General features: G+C 42.2%; 3 protein-coding genes across 8 annotated transcripts; 1 reads left to right on the top strand and 2 right to left on the bottom strand.

Moving 5' to 3' along the window:
• Nucleotides 1-26: 26 nt before the first annotated feature.
• On the bottom strand, nt 27-2,566 carry bcl10 (BCL10 immune signaling adaptor). 2 transcript variants are annotated; one of them, XM_040018915.1, is made up of 3 exons: nt 2,022-2,566; nt 1,330-1,618; nt 27-1,196 (listed from the first exon to the last, which is right to left on the bottom strand). In XM_040018915.1, exons 1-3 carry the CDS (start codon nt 2,070-2,072, stop codon nt 793-795), a joined length of 744 nt encoding a protein of 247 aa, XP_039874849.1. In that variant the 5' UTR covers nt 2,073-2,566; the 3' UTR covers nt 27-792. The 2 variants fall into 2 exon arrangements, with proteins under 2 accessions (XP_039874849.1, XP_039874839.1); XM_040018905.1 differs by having other exon boundaries at nt 27-1,199; nt 2,022-2,544.
• Nucleotides 2,567-7,023: 4,457 nt separating this feature from the next.
• On the top strand, nt 7,024-9,193 carry LOC120725840 (CCN family member 1-like). 2 transcript variants are annotated; one of them, XM_040018885.1, is made up of 5 exons: nt 7,024-7,281; nt 7,371-7,575; nt 7,676-8,023; nt 8,124-8,320; nt 8,402-9,193. In XM_040018885.1, the coding sequence occupies exons 1-5, from the start codon at nt 7,240-7,242 to the stop codon at nt 8,720-8,722; spliced, it is 1,113 nt and encodes a 370-aa protein (XP_039874819.1). In that variant the 5' UTR covers nt 7,024-7,239; the 3' UTR covers nt 8,723-9,193. The 2 variants fall into 2 exon arrangements, with proteins under 2 accessions (XP_039874819.1, XP_039874828.1); XM_040018894.1 differs by having other exon boundaries at nt 7,034-7,281; nt 8,420-9,193.
• A 1,248-nt stretch (nt 9,194-10,441) lies between these two features.
• Nucleotides 10,442-19,248, bottom strand: LOC120725761 (outer dense fiber protein 2-like). 4 transcript variants are annotated; one of them, XM_040018813.1, is made up of 17 exons: nt 19,142-19,248; nt 17,777-17,948; nt 17,556-17,679; nt 17,294-17,425; nt 17,127-17,201; nt 16,269-16,340; nt 16,075-16,191; nt 15,792-15,977; nt 15,596-15,705; nt 15,368-15,503; nt 15,110-15,220; nt 14,227-14,331; nt 13,757-13,915; nt 13,245-13,345; nt 12,939-13,101; nt 12,537-12,662; nt 10,442-12,438 (listed from the first exon to the last, which is right to left on the bottom strand). In XM_040018813.1, the coding sequence occupies exons 2-17, from the start codon at nt 17,938-17,940 to the stop codon at nt 12,274-12,276; spliced, it is 2,046 nt and encodes a 681-aa protein (XP_039874747.1). In that variant the 5' UTR covers nt 17,941-17,948; nt 19,142-19,248; the 3' UTR covers nt 10,442-12,273. The 4 variants fall into 4 exon arrangements, with proteins under 4 accessions (XP_039874747.1, XP_039874754.1, XP_039874749.1 ...); XM_040018820.1 differs by lacking the exon at nt 13,757-13,915; XM_040018815.1 differs by lacking the exon at nt 19,142-19,248 and having other exon boundaries at nt 17,777-18,270.
• Nucleotides 19,249-19,270: the final 22 nt, after the last annotated feature.

Genomic DNA, 19,270 nt, shown 5'->3' with positions numbered 1-19,270 from the left:
AAAGGAAAAAAGAAACACAAGCCCAGTCCGTATATGAACAACCTTTAGTTTTATTATTACATGACCAGTGAATAAAGAAAGAAATAGGATGTCACTGAAACTATGTTTACTAATTCAAGACTATTGTAGTGACAAAAACATGAAGCAAATTCTTGATGACTTAATGCACACACATGAAAACAAACAACAGAAAAACATGAGCTGGAGTTCTGCTCCAAGACTGGCTCTTTATACGCACACACATGGATATATATATATATATGCTCAAGTAGTCGTTCAAGTGTATACAACATAGGAACTGCATTCGGCCTTTACAGCTCATCAGAAAAATCACACCTCCTGTCACAGAAGGGGAGTAGGAGAGGTTAGAGAGGGTGAGTCACATTTTCTTCACTCCTGACACATCACGCTGGAAATCTAACCGCGTTAGAAATGCATCTGATGCACGCGCAGATTTCCTCTTTCTTCTTTGATGGCACCGTTGTTTCATTTTAGTCATATTTTCCATTTTAAACTAGGCAATCTCCATACCCTAGGGTTTGGTTTGGTAACAAATTGGCACCATTTGAAAAACAAAAAAACAATCTTTAAAAGTTAGCCTAGCTGATGAGAAAATGCCCCCATTTTCATTCTAAAAGTTAGCTAATATAGTGGTAGTATACAGTATATGCCCATGTGCAGCAATTTCTCACCAACTGCCTCATCGAAGGCACGAATATCACTGAAAAAGAGAGAGTGAGTGTTGTGGTTGTCTTTTTAACCGGTTGAGAACTGTCTTATTGAGATATGCTCCTAAAAGATGCTCCTAGTTGAAGTTGGCGTGAGGGAGCGCGACCGGAGGGGCTGGAAGTTTGGATCGCCTCCACTGCTAGTGCACCCCGGCGCTCCAGCATCTATGCTGGAGGGGGACTCGACCATTACCTCGTCCGGCAGAGGAGGCGCCCCGGGGTCTCCGGGTTTCGGGAGGCTGGATGAAGTCGTGGAAGGCGTGGCGATGCTGGCGCAAGCCACGGAGGAGTCTCCAGCTTTTTGCGAAGACAGCAGATCGAGTGAGGTGCCCACATCTGAGTTGGAAGGGCTTTTCTCGCTGTCCGGGTGAAAGAGCAAGGTGGAGTTGTTTGAAAATGTTGATGGGAGGTCGCTGGTTGAGGTTGGAGTGCTGAAAGTGGAGTCAGATGAGGAACTGGAAGCTCCTGCCGCTGAGTAATAGAAGAGGGGGAAAAAAAAGGGGAACAGTTGTAAGTCATAAAGAACAAACGCATTAAGCACTTTTTTGCATTACACACAAACACACAGACACACAACTATTTTAGAAATGGACGTATTAACCTCTGAGGGACTCGATCTTCTCATTTTTGGCCTTCTGCACCTCGTCTGTGATTTTTGTGATGATAAAATTTTGCGAGCGCATCTCCCGGATCGACTCGATCAAGGCATCCAGGCCTCGGGGGTTCTCAGCCAGTATGTCCAGCAGCACGGCCGTCCTCTTGGTCTGCGTAGTCCTGCAGCTGATCTCTTCTGCATCATCTCGTGTCAGGATCCTGCGAGAGCGCAGGTAGTCCAGGTGGCGATCTGCTCTGATTTTATCGCAGAGGTAGTGCCGCAATCTGGTCAGCACCTGGAGAGCCACAGGAAGTCACGGAGGGCAGATGAAAAGAGAGCAAAGTGAGGTGTCAATGAACAGGAAACACACAGTCCAGGGTTCACCCCCCCTTCCCCCAAATCAAAGACTACAGCAGGCCTGGATCTGCTCTCTCTGTGGCACATACAAAGTAAGCTGGGTGTCCAGATGTGCCCTAAACGTCCATCTTATTGTCCTGCTGTTAAATCCTACAGAAAGTGGAAATTGTGAGGGCACAAAGAGGGTGTGGTGGGGGCATTTCCTCCTTTTAATAGGCCTATAGCGCTAAGCAAAGCATAAATATATATTTAGCAGTGAATCTGTTTCCACATGGCTCCCCTTATCAGATTGATCTGGCATCTGTTAGGAAGCCAGAGCGTGCCTGAAGTATAATACTCACGTCTTTCTTTATCTCTGCCATTTCATCTTCAGTGAGGTGAGGAGCATCCATCCCTCTCCCCCGCAAAGTGAAAATCCAGGTGGTAACGACTGAAGATTATTTTAATAATCTCGTAGTGGTGGATTAAAACACAACAGCGAATAAATTATAGAAGTTAAATAAGCTGACACCTTATTATTAATCGATAAAAGGTGGTCTGTCGACTATCCATTCAACTTTTTTTGTTTCAACAACGGAAAAAAAATCCCCGGACTTCCTGATTGTGTCGAGGCTTAACTACGTCAACACACGGCAGAGACGTCGGTTTCACACTCAGCGCTGGTTTAAACCGGTAACTGTGAATAAAAAAGTCCACGTTCACCTCAAGATTTCTCCTGTTTTACCAGAACAACTCCAAACTGAGCAACTTTCTTCGCTTTGAGTTCTGATGTGCGACTTCTTGCGCTTCTGCACTTCCGACCATGGCCACGCGCGCTTCTCGATAACTCCATTAGGTGGCGCTGTTGGACCTTCTCGCATACAAACACCACGTTTGGCAGGTTTTGCTATACCCCACAGTTTAGTCTGACAGCATTCATTCAAAGAAAAGTAAGTGCTACACTTGCCTAAATACACCCAGTAAACTATAGGCCAGTGGTGTCAAACATGTGGTCCAGGGCACAGAAGTGGCCCTCTTAAAGGCTCCCATAATATTGATGAATGTGGAAAAACTGAGACATAGTTTTGCAGTTATTTTTCTTATGTGATCTCAAGGTTGCTTACTAAATAAGAAAAGAAAATAATGGGAAATGTTACCACTTGTAATCTGGCAGGGTTTTAAAGAAGCAGGAGGGATATGAGCTTTTTACTTTACTAGTTTACTCTTTGTGGGCAATTAACTAAGCTGAGTTTGGCACCCCTGCTGTACTGCGTGGCTATACTGCACAAGATATTTCTCTAATCTACAAAGTAACTTAAGTACAGAGCAACTCTCAGTTAATTTCAATTTCAATTTATAATTTTTTCTGAATTTTTGTTGCTGATTTATTGTAATGACGCAAATCTGAGGTGAAACGTAGGCTTTTTTAATGTGATGCAGGGCTTTTCAGTTGCTTCACAAAAAACGTCTATGCTTTACAATCTGTTTGCATGTTTTGTATGTGGAGTCACTGCAAAGTAGCTGTCGCCATCAGATAAATTTTCCTTGCGAAAAACAGCATAGAAGTTAAATAGTGTTAGAAAATTCAAGCGCCTTAAACTTGAGTAAATTAAACGTTTGAGGTTTGCCTGCCAGTTTCTTATGTGCACCTAAGACGTAAGACATCTGAACATTAGATTGTTCTCTTCTAGTCTGTAGTTTAAACTGTTAATATTTAGTCTAAGTTCCTCCGTAGAAACTGGATGAACAGAGCCTTGGAAAAAAGCTCAGAATGCAACAAAGACAAGCTCAACAGCACCACAAACTAAACAATCTGAAACAGCATCTGCAAAAATAATTATAATAATAAGGTTATTACTACTACACAAACAACTAAGGGTTTAATAAGTTATTTGGCTGTGGTGGAGCTGATTTTATGTAAACTGTTGATTTGCTGGTCTTGTTTGGAAAATCTGCACAGTAACTCGGAGAATTAGAGTAAATATATTTCTGTTACTGTCAGTCATGCAGCTGGACACATTTTAAAGTGTAGTACTGAGCTTTGAAATGCGATGATCACAATGTAAATTTTCAGCAGGCAGAGCCTGTATCATCGATTAGGTCACAGAACAGTTTATATACAAATAAAGCTGAAGGGTCATAGCATTAAAATCATCAGCAGTTCAGAGAGAACACTGGGTCAAAGTTCACATATACAAAGGGAATTGCTGCGCAGTAGAAGTGATGTGACACTCTGGTAAACATGAAGTCTATCACAGAATGGCTGAACGCATACAGATTTTCACTTCCCCCTAATCGCAGTATAGCACAAAGAGAGGACGGGCGCTCCCTGAGGAGATTGTTATCAGGCTTGTTTTGTCATGCTCTGCAGTGTAGTACTGTATGTGCTGTGTGAAAACACCATCAGCAAGCAGAAATGTATATGAACTGTAAATCAGATCGCAGGACTCATGCAGCGATAATGATTTAAAGCCCCTCACAGCTGTCTGGCTGCTGTTTCATCGCAGCAGGAGAATGTCAGATGTTAAACAAAAATGTGGAATGAGCGTTAACAGAAACAGACAATGCGTGCCCACTTGTCCTCGCCACAATTCCCTTCATTCATGCTGGACAGCAGAGCTCAGCAGCCTGGAAATGACCAGCTGTGCGTTTCAAATGAACCCAGTGTGCTGACTCCAGAGTGCCCTTCGTGCAGAGCCAGACACAAAAGAAAAGAAGGCATTTATAGAAATGATGTCACCGACGGGACTTTCATTCATATCAGCACAAAACCCACTCTCACGTAACAGCCAAGACACCACCGTGACCTCGCATCCACTGTGGTTTTACAATATGCGTAAGTGAGGAGGAGGTATTTGTGCTTTTCAGTCGAAGAACCATGCAAAATTACTTCTTTTATAGCTTTTTTTCACACAGCCTATTATAACCTGCCCACCCACCTTACTCATTCGAGTGTATCCCATTAAGTATCAGGGATATGTAATTTTAACAGGGCGCTGCAGAGTACTGTGCAATGCACGTCCACCCATGGCTTGTATCAAGTATCTGTGGGAGGATAAAAGGTCTCTCTAACACAATAACTTTGAAGTAATTACATGTCGCTCTCATTAAGTGAATTGCAAGATATGAGAAAATGCACGCTTTATATACGCGTCTTTGCAAGACGCGTATATAAAGTATATAAACTAAAAATCTCTTTAGTTTCACATCTGTCTGCTCTTGTAACCAGGTTTGAGACCCACTGGGTTCATATCCATTAAGCATCTCAGATATATATTTAGAGCTGTTTGTTTGAAATCTGTACCTTACTGGAAGTCAAGGCAGGGAGCTGAGAATCAGAGCCGTCTAACAGTCTTTTTAGTAAGGACAATAAAAAGAGCCTCGCATTAGGCAGCCCTGCGAGACATAAAGACATGAATAAGCTTCTCTGGATCTTGTAAAATGTAGTAAGAAGCCCAGGATGTTCCTTGAATTTGATCATCTTTCATTGAACTTTCTAATACGATTTTCTTATTTATAATTTGTCTACTTTTAGTTTACTGATTTTATGCCCGTGGGTCAGTGTCTTATTTTATCGATTGTTGTTTTTGCACATGATGTGAAAATTTGAGGTAGGGTGGAGGTTTCACTTACAGTGATCAGTTCAGCTTGTAATACGGCGTGGCACTTTTTTATTTATTATTTCTTTTTGAAATATAAACTTTCAGTGGCTTCCAGAAACAGTCATATCTAAAGTATCGTTCTGCTTTCTGTATGCACTGAGTTGCTGCCATATTAGATATTCAGCATCACTGATATCTGCTCGAAAAAGTGATGACTACTCCTTTAAGCCAGGGATGTCAAACTCATTTGAACTCATCGAGGAGCAGATCTTTGATCTTACATGGGCCAGTCTTAGTGTAAAGAAGCTTAGTTTCCCATTAGAAAAGACCAGTTACTTTGGTGTAGCGTGAATGACCATGGCTGAAGTCTTTACCTGCAAAAATGAAGCTTACGAAAACACAGTTAAAAGTCCAAGATTCATGCCTTCCTTCATTTTTATCTAAAGCTGTCCAGTGGGCTGGACTGGAGTCTCCGTGAGGCCGGTTTTGGCCCCTGGGCCTAGTGTTTGACACCCTGGCTTTCAAACTGTTGGGGTAACAGTGTTTTAGGATGTTAAGAAACAGGAAAGATTCAATTTCTCACTTGTTTTATTTCACATTCATTTTCTGAACTGTGGGAAGAGAACATGCAATTTGCCCTCCACATCCGCCTCTGTTCTTCTTACCTAACATGTTTGTGCAGATTCTTGATATTATAATTTTGGAAGGAAATTTCCACACCAAGCCACAACAGTCAGCGATTTCCAGGCATCGGTAAACACACCAAGCTCCCGCTTGTTCGCTCTTCATCTGCCGGAGCTGGCGCTGACTCAGACCGGCCTTTGTAACCTTAGTTAGATAAGACGGCGGCTGTGCCAATCTGCTCTGCTCAGCCTCTTATTCTCACAGGTTATAATGAAAGGAAAGGTATTCTCTCCCTTATAAATGCCTTTGTTCTTTGATGTGGATGGAAGAAGATGCTTTTTACCCTGGCATCTATTTCAAAGAAACCTGCAATGCTCATCCTGAGAGGAATTTTTCTTCAGGCATTGCTTGGGTTTTCTTTTTATTCTTGTTTTTTTTTTTGTCTAGCATCTCATTCTGACTGCTCTGATTTAGACTAAACAGAGGATTATCAAGTTTCAAACATTTCCAGGAGGCTCTCGTCTCTCATTGTGAAATCTTGAAGTTAAACTCAATTCCATCCACACGCCCTTACAGGGTGACTGAAGGGAAATTTAACCTGTAACACTAGCAAGGCTGGAAAATACAAACATTATTCTCAGACAACGTGCAACAGTCTAAACAGAGCTTCAGCTCAGGGAGAAATTCAGTCAGTCATAGAAATATGTGGCTTTCCTTCAATATTTATGTCAGAACTTGCAGTGGCCCGGTGTCAATTCCCTTAAGGAGCAATGTTCACATGCATTTCAGCTGCCAGGTATACATACATATATGGTCCAGCACCAGCTGGTAAAGTCTTGGTTAGGCGCAAAAGAGCTCCTTCATAACAGTGATATAGACTGAATAGTGCAACCATTGTGTCACAAAACAGAATAAAATCAGTTCCCAGCACTGCAATCAAAGAATTATCCATGCCATTGTTTTGCATGTTATGTAAGCTTTTATTTCTGGAGAATCTTAATGGTCAAAAATATCTGCTTTCTTTGGAAATGAGAAAGCATTACACAGTAAAACCGGAGAGAAAGCCCTGGCAGAGTGGAAGCTGCACAGGGTGGTTCTTGGCACAGCGAGTGTGAGAGGAGGGAGGGAGAAACTTCTGCTTGACTTATGGGAGGACGTGTGGAGAAGCATTCCTCTCATAGTTTCGGGACACCTCTTCAGTCTACGTCAGATCTGCTTGAAGTGGATAAAAGGGGATGGGAACTCTCAAAGAGGGAGAACAAACAGCCGTCATCCCGCTGCCAGGTCTGCTGAGTGATATTAAGGAGGCTGGTTTTTCTTTTTCACTCAGGAGAGATTGCTTCAGCTGGAGAAGATGTGGAAGGTCTTTGTCGTCGAGATCTTCTGCTTTACGCTGGTGAGGAAAAGGTGTCTTATGCCTGCTGTTATATTCTGTGGGTGAAAGAAATGTTGATTACAAAGGTGGGATGTTTGGTCTAACCTCAGGTGTCAGCCTCGTGCCCGAAGGACTGCCAGTGTCCCCTTGAAGTCCCAACATGTGCAGACAGCGTCAGCCTCGTGCTGGACAGCTGTGGATGCTGTAAGGTTTGTGCCCGGCAGCTCTTTGAAGACTGCAGCAAGACACAGCCATGCGATGCCGCGAAGGGACTGGAGTGCAACTTCGGAGGGTCGGATAAGGGAGTCTGTCGAGGTACGCTGACTTCATTTCCCTTTTCTGATCTTTTTTGTTTTTTCAACTGTCACCTTTTCCCTTTTCATCACATCAGCCTTTCCCTGCTTCTGTTTAACAGCCAAATTAAACGGGAGAACATGCGAGTACAACAGCAAGATTTATCAGAATGGGGAAACCTTCCATCCTAACTGCAAACACCAGTGCACTTGCATCGACGGTGCAGTCGGATGTGTCTCCCTCTGCCCACGTGAATTCTCGCTGTCCTTGTTGGGCTGTGCCAAACTAAGACGGGTCAAGGTACCGGGAGGGTGCTGCAAACAACTAGTCTGCCCTGAGGAAACAGAGGCACAGAGCGCTATGATAAAAAAGCACAGAAGAAAGTTCAGCAAAGTCAAAACCACTGAAGACGACCTCTCCAAAAAGAACGAGTTCACCTCTGTGTGGGGAGAATCAAAGTCTCTGCCTGGTGAGCAGTCTTGATATTTATTGCATTTAAGTCTTGCTTGCTTTCATTATTTTAACCCACCTTTAACTTAAAAAATATCTGCTTAAAAACATCTGCACAGCTTTCAGGAGTTATTCAGTGGACCACATGTTTGCCAGAGGAGTCCAGTGCATGCCTCAAACCACAGCCTGGTCACCCTGCTCCAAATCCTGTGGCTCTGGTGTGTCCACGAGGCTGACCAACCGCAACAAACAGTGCAAACTGGTGAAAGAAACTCGGATCTGTGAAATCCGTCCCTGCAAACAGTTGACCTTGAAGGTACACCATATGCTGATGAACATATACAGTGATTATTTCATTAGAGGCTGAGAACCCATCCATGTTAAGACTAAAGCCTAGATACATTCTCTCTTGCAGAAAGGTCAAAAATGCAGTCACAGAGGAAAAGCAAGCCATCCAGTTCACCTGTCATACGCAGGTTGTCGTAGCCTGAAAAAGTTGCAGCGCAGGTACTGTGGATCCTGCTCAGACGGACAATGCTGCAGGCCACACAGGACCCGGACAATGCCTCTCCATTTTCGGTGCAAAAACAGAGAGACCTTCAGGAGGATGGTGATGACGATCGAATCGTGCAAGTGTAATCTCAACTGCTCCAACAACGCTAAAAAGACACCTGAGCTCTACAGCCCTCTCGATGACATCCACAAACTGAAAATTTAACCGAAAGGCTTGATTTAAGCGCAAGAAGACTTCTGCTTCATATTATTGGAGCCTTGTGGTTTGCTTCTTTGTGAAGCTGCTTTTAAATGGTGAATGCTGCATTTTTAAAAATGTTTTTCCTGCTTATTCTTTGTACATACTTAATAATATTTAAGCCTCTAATGACAAAACATGTTAAATCGCAGTGTGGAAAGTTATGGCAGCTGCTAAATGTGTCGTCACGCGGTGGCTGTTTCTTTTGATTCACTGCACTCGTGTTATTTAAAGGGATTTATGTTTCATACTTCTTTTTTTTTTTCATTTTAATGCAAAGTTAATGTTAAGCATGGAAAACTGTACTTTTGGTTTACTGTCCTGGTCTCTGTAATTGGTTGTCAATGCAAAACAGAAATATGATTGAAGCCTGGACACACAGACTGTTAATTTCATGGTTAGCAGATTATAATCTCCAATAAATTCAAGGAAAACCAATTCAGTTCCCCACTATCTTACTTAAGAGTTTGTCTTGAGAAAAACTGGAAATTCTCAGGGGGTCTTTGCTGCAACGATTTTCAGTCTCTTTAGCATCTGGCTGACCTACTTCTGAGAGGACCTACATGTCACTGAATAGTTTTGGGAATGTCTGTAATGTAAACTTCTCAGCAGTTTGCCTGGTGCTACACAGATGCTGGGCACAAGTTGCAGATTTTTGCTTTCTGGCAGTGGTATAGGCTTACACCGATAATCTAAACCCTCCACTGCGATTTACGATACGCAGAATAGAAGGCAAATGTGACTGTGAATTGCACGGCCGTGGCTGTTGTTGCTCTCGTGTCCTTAACTCTTCAGTATTTCTGTCAAAGGTGGGCTCTGCTGTGCCATCACTTGGCTCTGTCGCAATCAATCACTCTGTCTCTGCTGCTGATTAGAGAGATGCTGTTCCTGTCCAGCATTCACTAGATGCACCTGGTTAAGGTCTCACTGAAGACTGCTGTTTGTGATGCACACGCTAAGATGTGTTCTGCTGATTCGGTTTTAAGGCTATGAGCAGATAATAAGGAGCAGTGATGATGTTTTTGAGGTGCTTGTGTATGCCTGGGGTTGTGCACACATCAGTCGTTTCTTTTGTTAAGCTACATTAGGGGAAAGGGTGTTGCTGCTCTGCTCTTTGTTTTGGGCAGGGAGTTATTTTCTTTTGAACTTTAATAATCTCTTGAACTCCATAAATCTCCCGTCTGTTTTTTTAAATTTTCTTTGATTTGCCAACCCCTATTTATCCATGCAGTTTGCCTCTTTTGTAATTCATAAATCTTGCGTTTGGCTGTCTGGTTGAATGGCACTTTCCACCACCCCTGAGCTGAGCTGGGACATAACTACTAACCCAACCAACAGGTTTACGCAGAGCTGCAAGGGTTTATGCGTCAGGGCTATCAAAGTTGTTGAGCCTAACAAGCACATAAGCACAGGGTGTGCCCATCTCGGTGCTGAAATGCCGAAAGTCAGATGTAAGCAGAAAGCAGCAGAAAAAAGCAAATTCCCAAAGTGATCGACAGAATTACGTAAACAGGCAAGACCACAAGAGCAAAGGAAAAAAACATAAGTACTGACGCACGCAGCCATGAAATCGTTCCATCCCCTGAAGGAGAGCACAATAGAGCTTTGTCTCTGAGAACTTGAGAGGAGGCCTGCTCACTCGAGGGAATACGTCCGATGCAGGAACACATCAGTCTTTCAGAGGTCTGGACTCACAGTAGTTTATTACCATAGATACAGCAGGGAAGCACAAGCAACAGTGAGAGAACAAAAGAAATAAACACAGTACATTTATGGCTCAGTTTTTCAGTAAATCTCGGTAAGTCACGCTGCAACTGATACCGGAGCTCTTGTGTTTGCCTCCAGGCCAGATTAATATAAGATTTTTATTAGACAAACCAACAACAGAGATAGAAGTGGGCAGTTACATTTGCAACCTAAAGGCATGGACTTCACAGCTAATGGCTACACATAATTATTCTCAGTCCAGCTGAGAATCCTAATATAAAACACAACCAGTGCACACCACACCTTTGCTATGTCCACTACCAACAAACAAACAAACGCCTGTTTCCAGCACCGGGAGGATGACAGGGAAATTAAAAGTAAAGACGCTGAATTTTGAATCAGCTTCACTAGTCAGAGCAGAAGATTTATCATGGGTGATGGGCAAAGTCACAGCTGGAAATATGGATTCATTCTATCGCAGGTAAACACAGCTGGGACAAAATGTGACCAAACAAAAAGTCATTTGCAATTAAAATTAGATTTTTTCTTTTTTGTGAATCCAAAAGTTTTGCTTTCTGCTGAACTGACGATGGGAATGACGGCGTGGAAGCTTCCACAGTTATCAGCGTTATAAGATCAAGCCCGTGGAGAAGATGGAGCAGAAATTTGTTTCTAAATGTATGAACTGCTTATTGCATATTGATAGCAAGAATGTTATATTTGAATCGGGATTTATATTATTCTGGCAGCCTTTAGGGGCTAATTTATAATTTTGCCAATTATCAGATATCGCAACCCTGACAGAATGTGCAAGTTTAAGTGAAGAGGCCATAGTGTTACACGAGGGTGGCACTTATTTCAGGTACTATGTCTTTAATATGGCAGAGTGTAGATAGCCATTACTGGCAGCTGGGAAACCCTTCCACCAGTGATGCACTGTGCTGTGCACCACATTTGCATGTTTTCAGTTCACTCTGAATTCATTCAATTCATAAATTCACATTTTAATCACACATGTATCTGACTTACAATCAAACATTATTTGAGTGCAGTGCCTGCTGCCTTACTTGCACATGTAATTTATCATCGCACACGTGCACTGTTTGAATGCATTATAAAGACACAAAGGTTACTGAAAAGGATGTAAGCACCAATAAAATGTTTCGTTTTCAAGCACCACTTGCATTGGCCAACAACTGTTGTCATAATTTCGTTGGTGTTCAGTTGCAGGCTGTGGAAAAAAGTTGTTCAGCTGTAGCCACTTGCATAAGACAGATCAAGTACATACTGCATTGTGCCTAAAATAACCTGACTGCTAGTCCTTCTAGCAATTTCGTGTTACCCTGCTGGAAAGTCCTTTTGTTTTGTTTTTTATAAATGAATCTATTAAAATTTATAAAATAATAGAAATTGAAAAGAGGTTTCCTGCAGTCCAGTGTAGTCTTTGCTATCTTACATTCACACCGGAAATGTGTAATATTTATGCAACAGTACTATTAGGTGTTACTCAACTCAGAGTTTGGCCAATCTTATGTAACAGTTATGCAACAAGCTCCTTGTCATACGGACAGAATAGCACCAAAACATCATAGTTCAAGATGTACAAACATCTGAAAACATTACTGTATTTTAAAAAAACAGCAGCAGATTACTTGATTCCTGGAAATGCAGTTCAAAAATCTGAATGTAAAAGTAGAAACTGATCAAACCAATTAAAAATCAGGGTTTAGTTACCCCCATGTTGCCCTTTTAAACAGACCCAATAAATATCAGAGTGCAAAACAAATCAGGATTTAAAATGCAAACCTCCATCATTTCAGAAAATAAGATGTTGATGTTTGCAGTCCTTCATCAAACATGGCCTTATAAGAGTTTTTGAGGAAATCCACATAATTCTGAATGCTTCGCTTGTGGCTCTCTGATTGGTCCAGGCTGAGCTGCAGGTCCTTCAGACGTACCTCATACTGCTTCTCTGCCTGCAGATTGAGAGACACACAGACAGATAATACAGCTCAGCGCTGCCTTCCAAGAAATGTTCCATCTAATATGAGTGCGTCTTCTCTATGGCCCTTACGTTGAGCTTGCTCTGGCGAAGAAGCCTCAGCTCGCTTTCCCTTCTGCTCTTCTCGGCTCCCAGCTCCAGGATTTTGGTTTGAAGAGCCTCTTCCCTGGAAACAGCCGCTTCTTTCACCTTAGTGACCTACACGGGGTGAAAATGTGAAATATCATTATGTGATGCGCCATTTTCTGCACGATAAATCTCTCTTTGACACCAAACTGGAGTAACACGAGTTGTTGTATACAGATACATGCATATCTAGCTTTGCCTGTTTACTATGTAGCTCCAGCTGGATTACTTACGGCATGGCTTCAAACAAATCTCGACTGAACTGTTAGGTTGTAATGTCTTACTTGATGATCTGAGTGAAGAACAGGTGCTGAATTGTTGGACAGCACTCCAACAGCTAACCCGTACCTGTTGTCTGACGTCTGCTAAAGCTGCCTCCAGCTGTCGGCTGACGGCCTGACACTCTGATGAGCGCTGATCCAGCTGCCGGTTGCTGTAGCTGAGAGCTTCCTCCTGAGCCGCGAGCCTCCGTACCAGCTCCAGGTTCTCTTGCTGCAGTTTGTCTGTCTCTCTACACACACACACACACACACACACACACACACACACACACACACACACACACACACACACACACACACACACACACACACAGAGTAAGCATCAATTTCTATACTGATAATATGAGCAGGTTTTTGATATTTGAGGTCTTACTTTTGGATAGAAATCAGTTTTTCTTGTAATTGTAAGTTGGCCTCATGAATGGACTCCCTCATCTCTGCAGATGATCTCAGCAGTTTGCTTTGACTCTCCATCTGCGTGTGCAAAACATAAAATTCAGAGTTGCCTCCACGGGCTACAAGTAAATCGTGCAGAAAACATTTAATCACACCACGTGCACAAACGCTACTTTAAAACAACAACTACCTCCACAAACTGCTGAACATTTATCAGCCTCAAATCGAGCAGATTCGAGATAAAAACTCAGTATTTCTGACGGAAACACGTGATCGTCTGGTTCTACCAGAGATCACACTGGGGAGCACAAAAGACTCGCTAGTGGGCTCAACCTAAACATTGCACAGCAATCACAAACATCGAAACTCACAGCAATATTAGAAACCACAATACACCAGAGGTCACCTGAGGCTATACTGCCACCCAGTGGTCAAAAAATAGGAAAATGACTGCATTTTACATTGACCACAGCAGCTGGCTTTGCACACCTTAACCTGCAGTTGCCTAATGGACTCTGACTTTTCTGAGCACTTCCTCTCCAAGCGCTGCAGGTTTTCCTGGCACTCAAAGAGACTCTGCTCAGCTGCATTCAGTAACTCGGGGTAAGCATTCAGTTCCTCCACGCGCCCCTGCAGCTCCTGCCTCACCTGGGCTCCAGAGGAGGAACGGCACAAAAAAAAAAAAAAAAGAGTTGGGTTTCGGGAAATGAAACATAGTAATATGCTTTAAAACTCAGCACACCTCTCCAAGAGATGCTCACGGATGTACATGATTCATTCAGCTGTGGTTATGCAGTTGAAAAAAGAAAACTAAGTGCACAATGACTGTCCATTAAACAGCAGGTGAAACAGAGCTGGACAGACTTGTAATGGGCTGTTAGAATGAGTTTTTAGCTTAACAGAAACTGTGCACGTAACGTAAATAAAATAAGGCAAATTAAAGAGAAGGGCGGTGGTACCTTCTCAACTTCTGCCTCTTTTCCATCTCGTGTCTTCTCTGTTTCTCTTAAAAGACTTGTATATTTTATCTTTAAATCATGGAGCTCAGCTTGAAGTTGTGCAACCTGGAGGGGGAAAAAAATACAGAACATTAACATGAAACCTGCTGTGGCCTTCCCTGTCATTAAAAACTAGTGTCATTCATTCAGTGGCTTCTACAGACCACATTCTGTATCTGTAAATAATAGGTTTGTTGTAATCCTGTTTGGAAACTACTTTATCCTAACTGCGTCAGAAAAAAAAAAGACCTTCAAACATGATAGAAAGATAGAAAAATACTAATAAAAAAACAAGAACTGAAAGGTTAATATTTGAAATTAATAGATGAGAAGTAAAAGGTTTGAAAGATTTAAGAACATAAAACACTCTTTGTTGTGTGTCAGTGTTTATTCAGAAATGATCTTTAAGAGGATCAAATATGATGAAAGAGTGCCTTTTTTTTCCCGACATTGCACATTTTTTGATGTTTGTTGACTCCAGAGTAAAGTAGTGGGTCTATAAAAATAACAGTCATTTACAAACATGATTAAAAGTTTCCCTGCACACACGTAGCAGAGAACAAGGGACGGTCTAGGTCTGGTTTGTCACTGCTGGAAAAAAAAATACTTTGATACGTTTGATTTTTGAGGCTCTGCCTGCACAAAAAAAGGAAGAGGGCAGCAAACCAGATGCTCAATTCCTTGCTGTGATGTCACTGGACAGTCACCTGTACTAATCTTGGGTGCATCGGACATCTCACAGGCACAGCGCTGCGGAGCTGACCCACTGTCACTGGGTGATGTCTGGAATATTTCAGGGCTGCAGCACACGAGAAAGTAAAAGGTTTTAAATCAAAATACCAACCTGATAACGGCACTGTTCAGCTTGGTGCTTCTTCTCCTGTGAGACGATCTTCTCCTCTACGAGGGCAGACTCGTACTCAGCGAGCTGCTGCTCCAGCTGAGCTACAGATTCCTGGGATAGCAGAGAAATCCAAACAGTTTTAGTAAAATAAGGTCCTCCTAACTCCTAAATATGGAAACCGGACTTCTTGCAACATGTCTGTGCTTTTTGCCTTTCACAGTAATGACTCTCACATACAAGCTGTTCAGTAACTTGTACCTTGAGTGTTGCATTATTTATGCCGAGTTCTCCGTTGTCTGAGCTGAGTTTTTCGAGCCTTTGCATCAGAGTTTCATTTGCTGCAGTTAGCTCATCCTTCTCCTTCTGCACTCTCATTGTCAAGTCTGCAATTTGGCTTTAATGGAAACAGACACTTACAGTTAATGCATCATCTGAATATTGATGTACTCAGAAATGAGAAATGGCTGGGAAGGAGAACCAACCAACCTTTTCAATAAGTCTATATGAGCAACGAGTTTGTCTTTCTCATCTGTCGTCTGCTCCTTCTGTCGTCTCCTCGAGTCTCTCTCTGAATGGGCTTTGGCCAGCTGAGCATCCTGTTTGCCAAACAAGACAAACAAAGATCAAACGGGATCCTCAACTGCTTCTGAAGCCAAAATAATGAACCAATTTGACCTCGTACCTTTTCCCTCAGCTGTGCGTAGCATTTCTCAATAGCAGCTTCAAATCTCTCCGCTCTCAGTTTCTGAGCTCGGGTGGCTTTCTTCAGAGATTCTTTGTCCTGTGCTGCCTTCGCAGACAGAGAGGTGATAGACCCCTTCAGATCATCAATCTCCAGCTTCTGCTCGGTTATGAGTCTCTCCAGAGCCTGCAAAGACCATGAACCCACAAGTGTGCAGTTTTAATTTATACATTAATAAAGCAGTTTAGTCTACAGCGCAGCCAGCTGATAAAGGTGTCTGTACCCGTAATTGTACAGTAAGGCGATTGTTTTCAGCTTCCTTGTTGCGTAGCTGTCCCTGTAGGTGAGCACGTGTTGCCTCTGCTGACTTGGTCATGTGAACTGCACTCTTTACGTTCTCCTGTTGAAGCCAGCGTGAACATATAATTTCATGGGCAATGACTTAATTCATCCGCAAATGATCTCTGCTGTACTTACCTGCTCTTTTCTCCGCAGATCTATCAGCTCCCTGACCTTCTGTTCACTCTCACTCAAATCTTTCTTTAAATTCTGCGAGAAAAAACATGGAAACCAATGCATATTATCACATCACAATATCTTCACTTTAGGTGCATTAAAATCGCTTTTGTAAAGTTAACACATTTAGAGTATGTCCTGTGACATCAGAACCAATGTGGCTGTGCTCTCACTAGTTTAATCACCAAAGGCTGCCCCTTTGCCCCAGCCCCTTCCTCCAGCTCATCTGGGGGAACACCAAGGCATTCTCAGGCTGAGAGATATAATCTCCAGCGTGTCAAGGGTCCACCCTAGGGCCTTCTCCTGGTAGGACATGCCTGAAACACCTCACTGAGGAGGCATCCAGATGCCCAAACCACTTCAACTGGCTCCTTTTGATATTAAGGAGTAGTGGCTCTACTCTGAACACCTCCCAAATGCCCAAGCTCTTCACCCTATTTATAAAGGAGAGCCCAACCATGCTTGGAGAAAGCCCATTTCGGCTATTTTTATCTGTGATCTCTTTCTTTCAGTCACTTCCTAGAGCTGAGTCACACTCAAAGGTAATAAAACAGTTGAGCTGATACTGAAAACTATATTTCTACTTCTGTTCCCCAGAAAAATTTAATCAGTGAGGGAATCTATAAAGAATTTGATCACAGGCAGAGACAATGGAATTTGAATAAATGAAATATTATTAATAATCCATCTATCTAACTACTATAACTTATCCTTTATCACTTTGTTTCACTGACTAAATCTTCACAAGCTAATCACAAAGCTTAATTCCCTTACACTTCCCTCTTTTGTGCCAATGCATAGGTGTAATAAAACACTCACCTCATTTTCACTCTCAGCCTGCATGATCTTCTTCAGCAGCGTGTCAATCTGCTGGTCTGCATCAATTCGATTTGCCTTTGCGGAATTATTTAAAGCAAGGACATAAATAAACACATTTTCAGACTAAATACAGTTGACTTATACGGTGTAGTAGCAGTTTAACAAACCTCTGCCTCTTGGAGCTGTTTCAGTTTCTGTCGCACTGACTTATTAATTCGTCTAAAGTCCTCTAGCTTTTCCAGCAGAAGCCCACGCTGTCTTGTAATTCGGCGTTTATCTTTGGCAGACTGTCTTGAATCCTTAATTGACATTAAAAAAAAAGAAAATTAGAGAAAATGCAGGACAGCAGTTGCAAAAACATACGTTTAATGTAGGAAACCCTTTGGCTTTACACAAAGCTAGCTTTATCCAAAATTGCTGCAGACCTACAGCATACTCATCGTCCATGGCGTCTTTAAACGACACTAGCTGGATTGCTGCAGAATTGGCAGCTGCTTCTGCATCCATTAGCATTTTCAGGAAAGGATTCTTTTTATTGCCAAAATCTCTGAGACTAAAATAAAAAGGAAAGCAAGAAAACACTTTGAATCAGTAAAGTTGTGGTAGCTGGCAAGTGCATATTCAAATGCATCATCCTTGTAGGACCTCACCAGCTGATCTCACACTCTGGGGTTCCTGTATGGAGACTGCTGCGTGCCCTGGTCCTACCAACAGGCTCATGACTGCTGTCTAGGTTGCCACGACTCAGAGTGAAATCCTCCCTGGTACCGCTGAAACCAAGGGGGGGACTTCGAAGGTCATCCTCTGGAGACATGCCTCTTACTGTCAACAGATGTGCATATAATATGCTCAAATGATATGTGCAAATATACTATGCGCAAAAACCGGCTATGCATGGGAAATACAGAGTTACACAGGCAAACCTCCAAGTGGCATCCCTGGGTGAAACCAAGGAAAGCGCGTAGTCCTTCATATGACTACTGGACTGTGGAGTCACAATATCATGTGTGACAATTTCTTTAGCATCTATGATCTGGGGCAATACCTTCTCAGGAGGAAACTTACCATGGTGGACAAAATAAAATAAAATAATACAACTTTACTTTACTATAACGTTACTATAGTTAATAATATTAAAATAATAATAATAATAATCAGAAGAAATGTATTTTAGACATTTTGTTGTAATACTTCTCAGTAATAGTTAGGTAATAGAACCACAACCTTTTATTTCTTCATAAAATTCTCGTAAGGTTCAGTTTATCGGGGGTTTTTTTTAGAATGAAAAGAAGCGATATGCTGTAATTCAGGGGTGTCAAACTCAAATACACAGTGGGCCAAAATTCAAAACTGGAACAAAGTCGCGGGCTAACGTTAATATTTATTGAAAAAAAAAAAAATCTTCCTCCAGATTTAAGAATGAATCTCTTCTTATGGACTCAAATAATTTTTGCTGGAAAACTGAATATGGAACAAGCAAAGCTTAATACTAAACAATATATATATTAGCTGTATAATACCAGTAGGCCAGCTCTAATAGTAATTTGGTATGGCTTCGCGGGCCAAATGTAATTAGGCTGCGGGCCAAATTTGGCCCGCGGGCCAGAGTTTGACACCTGTGCTGTAATTGATCATTTTAATTCATACAAAAGCCTAACAATGTAACCCATTGGTTACAAACAAACTGGATGATAAACCGCTGTTTTGAGGGTATTTTCTGGGTTATTTAGAACACTGGTCAAAGGCGACCCTTCAACATAAGAGATAGTTACAGACAGCTAACACAAGAGGAAGGTTAAAAGTCCTGCTTGGACATGAGAAAGCCAATCGCCAAGGAAGCTACTTCTTAGCAACAGACGAGGTTAAGTGGCTGTTAAGCTTTAAGGAACTCTAAGCGTAGCAAGCACTTTAGTAATTATACCAAGTAAATCGCCATTCAAGTCTAGCGTGTTTAATAACGCCTAAACCAAGTAACCACTTACAAAAGCATGCCTGAAAATTTAAACAACACTTACTCCTTCGCCTTGTACCTCTTGTAAATAACGCTCCTCCACTCTGGGGAGTCGCCTCTTGGAAAGTCTCACTCGATTGGTTAGATGTGAGGCAGCGTAACGACGTCAACTGACTATCTTTTTGTTGATTCG

Source organism: Simochromis diagramma, unplaced genomic scaffold (genome assembly GCF_900408965.1).
Source record: "Simochromis diagramma unplaced genomic scaffold, fSimDia1.1 OVJJ01000205.1, whole genome shotgun sequence".
Lineage (NCBI taxonomy): Eukaryota > Metazoa > Chordata > Actinopteri > Cichliformes > Cichlidae > Simochromis > Simochromis diagramma.
This window is presented reverse-complemented; position numbering and strand designations above follow the sequence as displayed.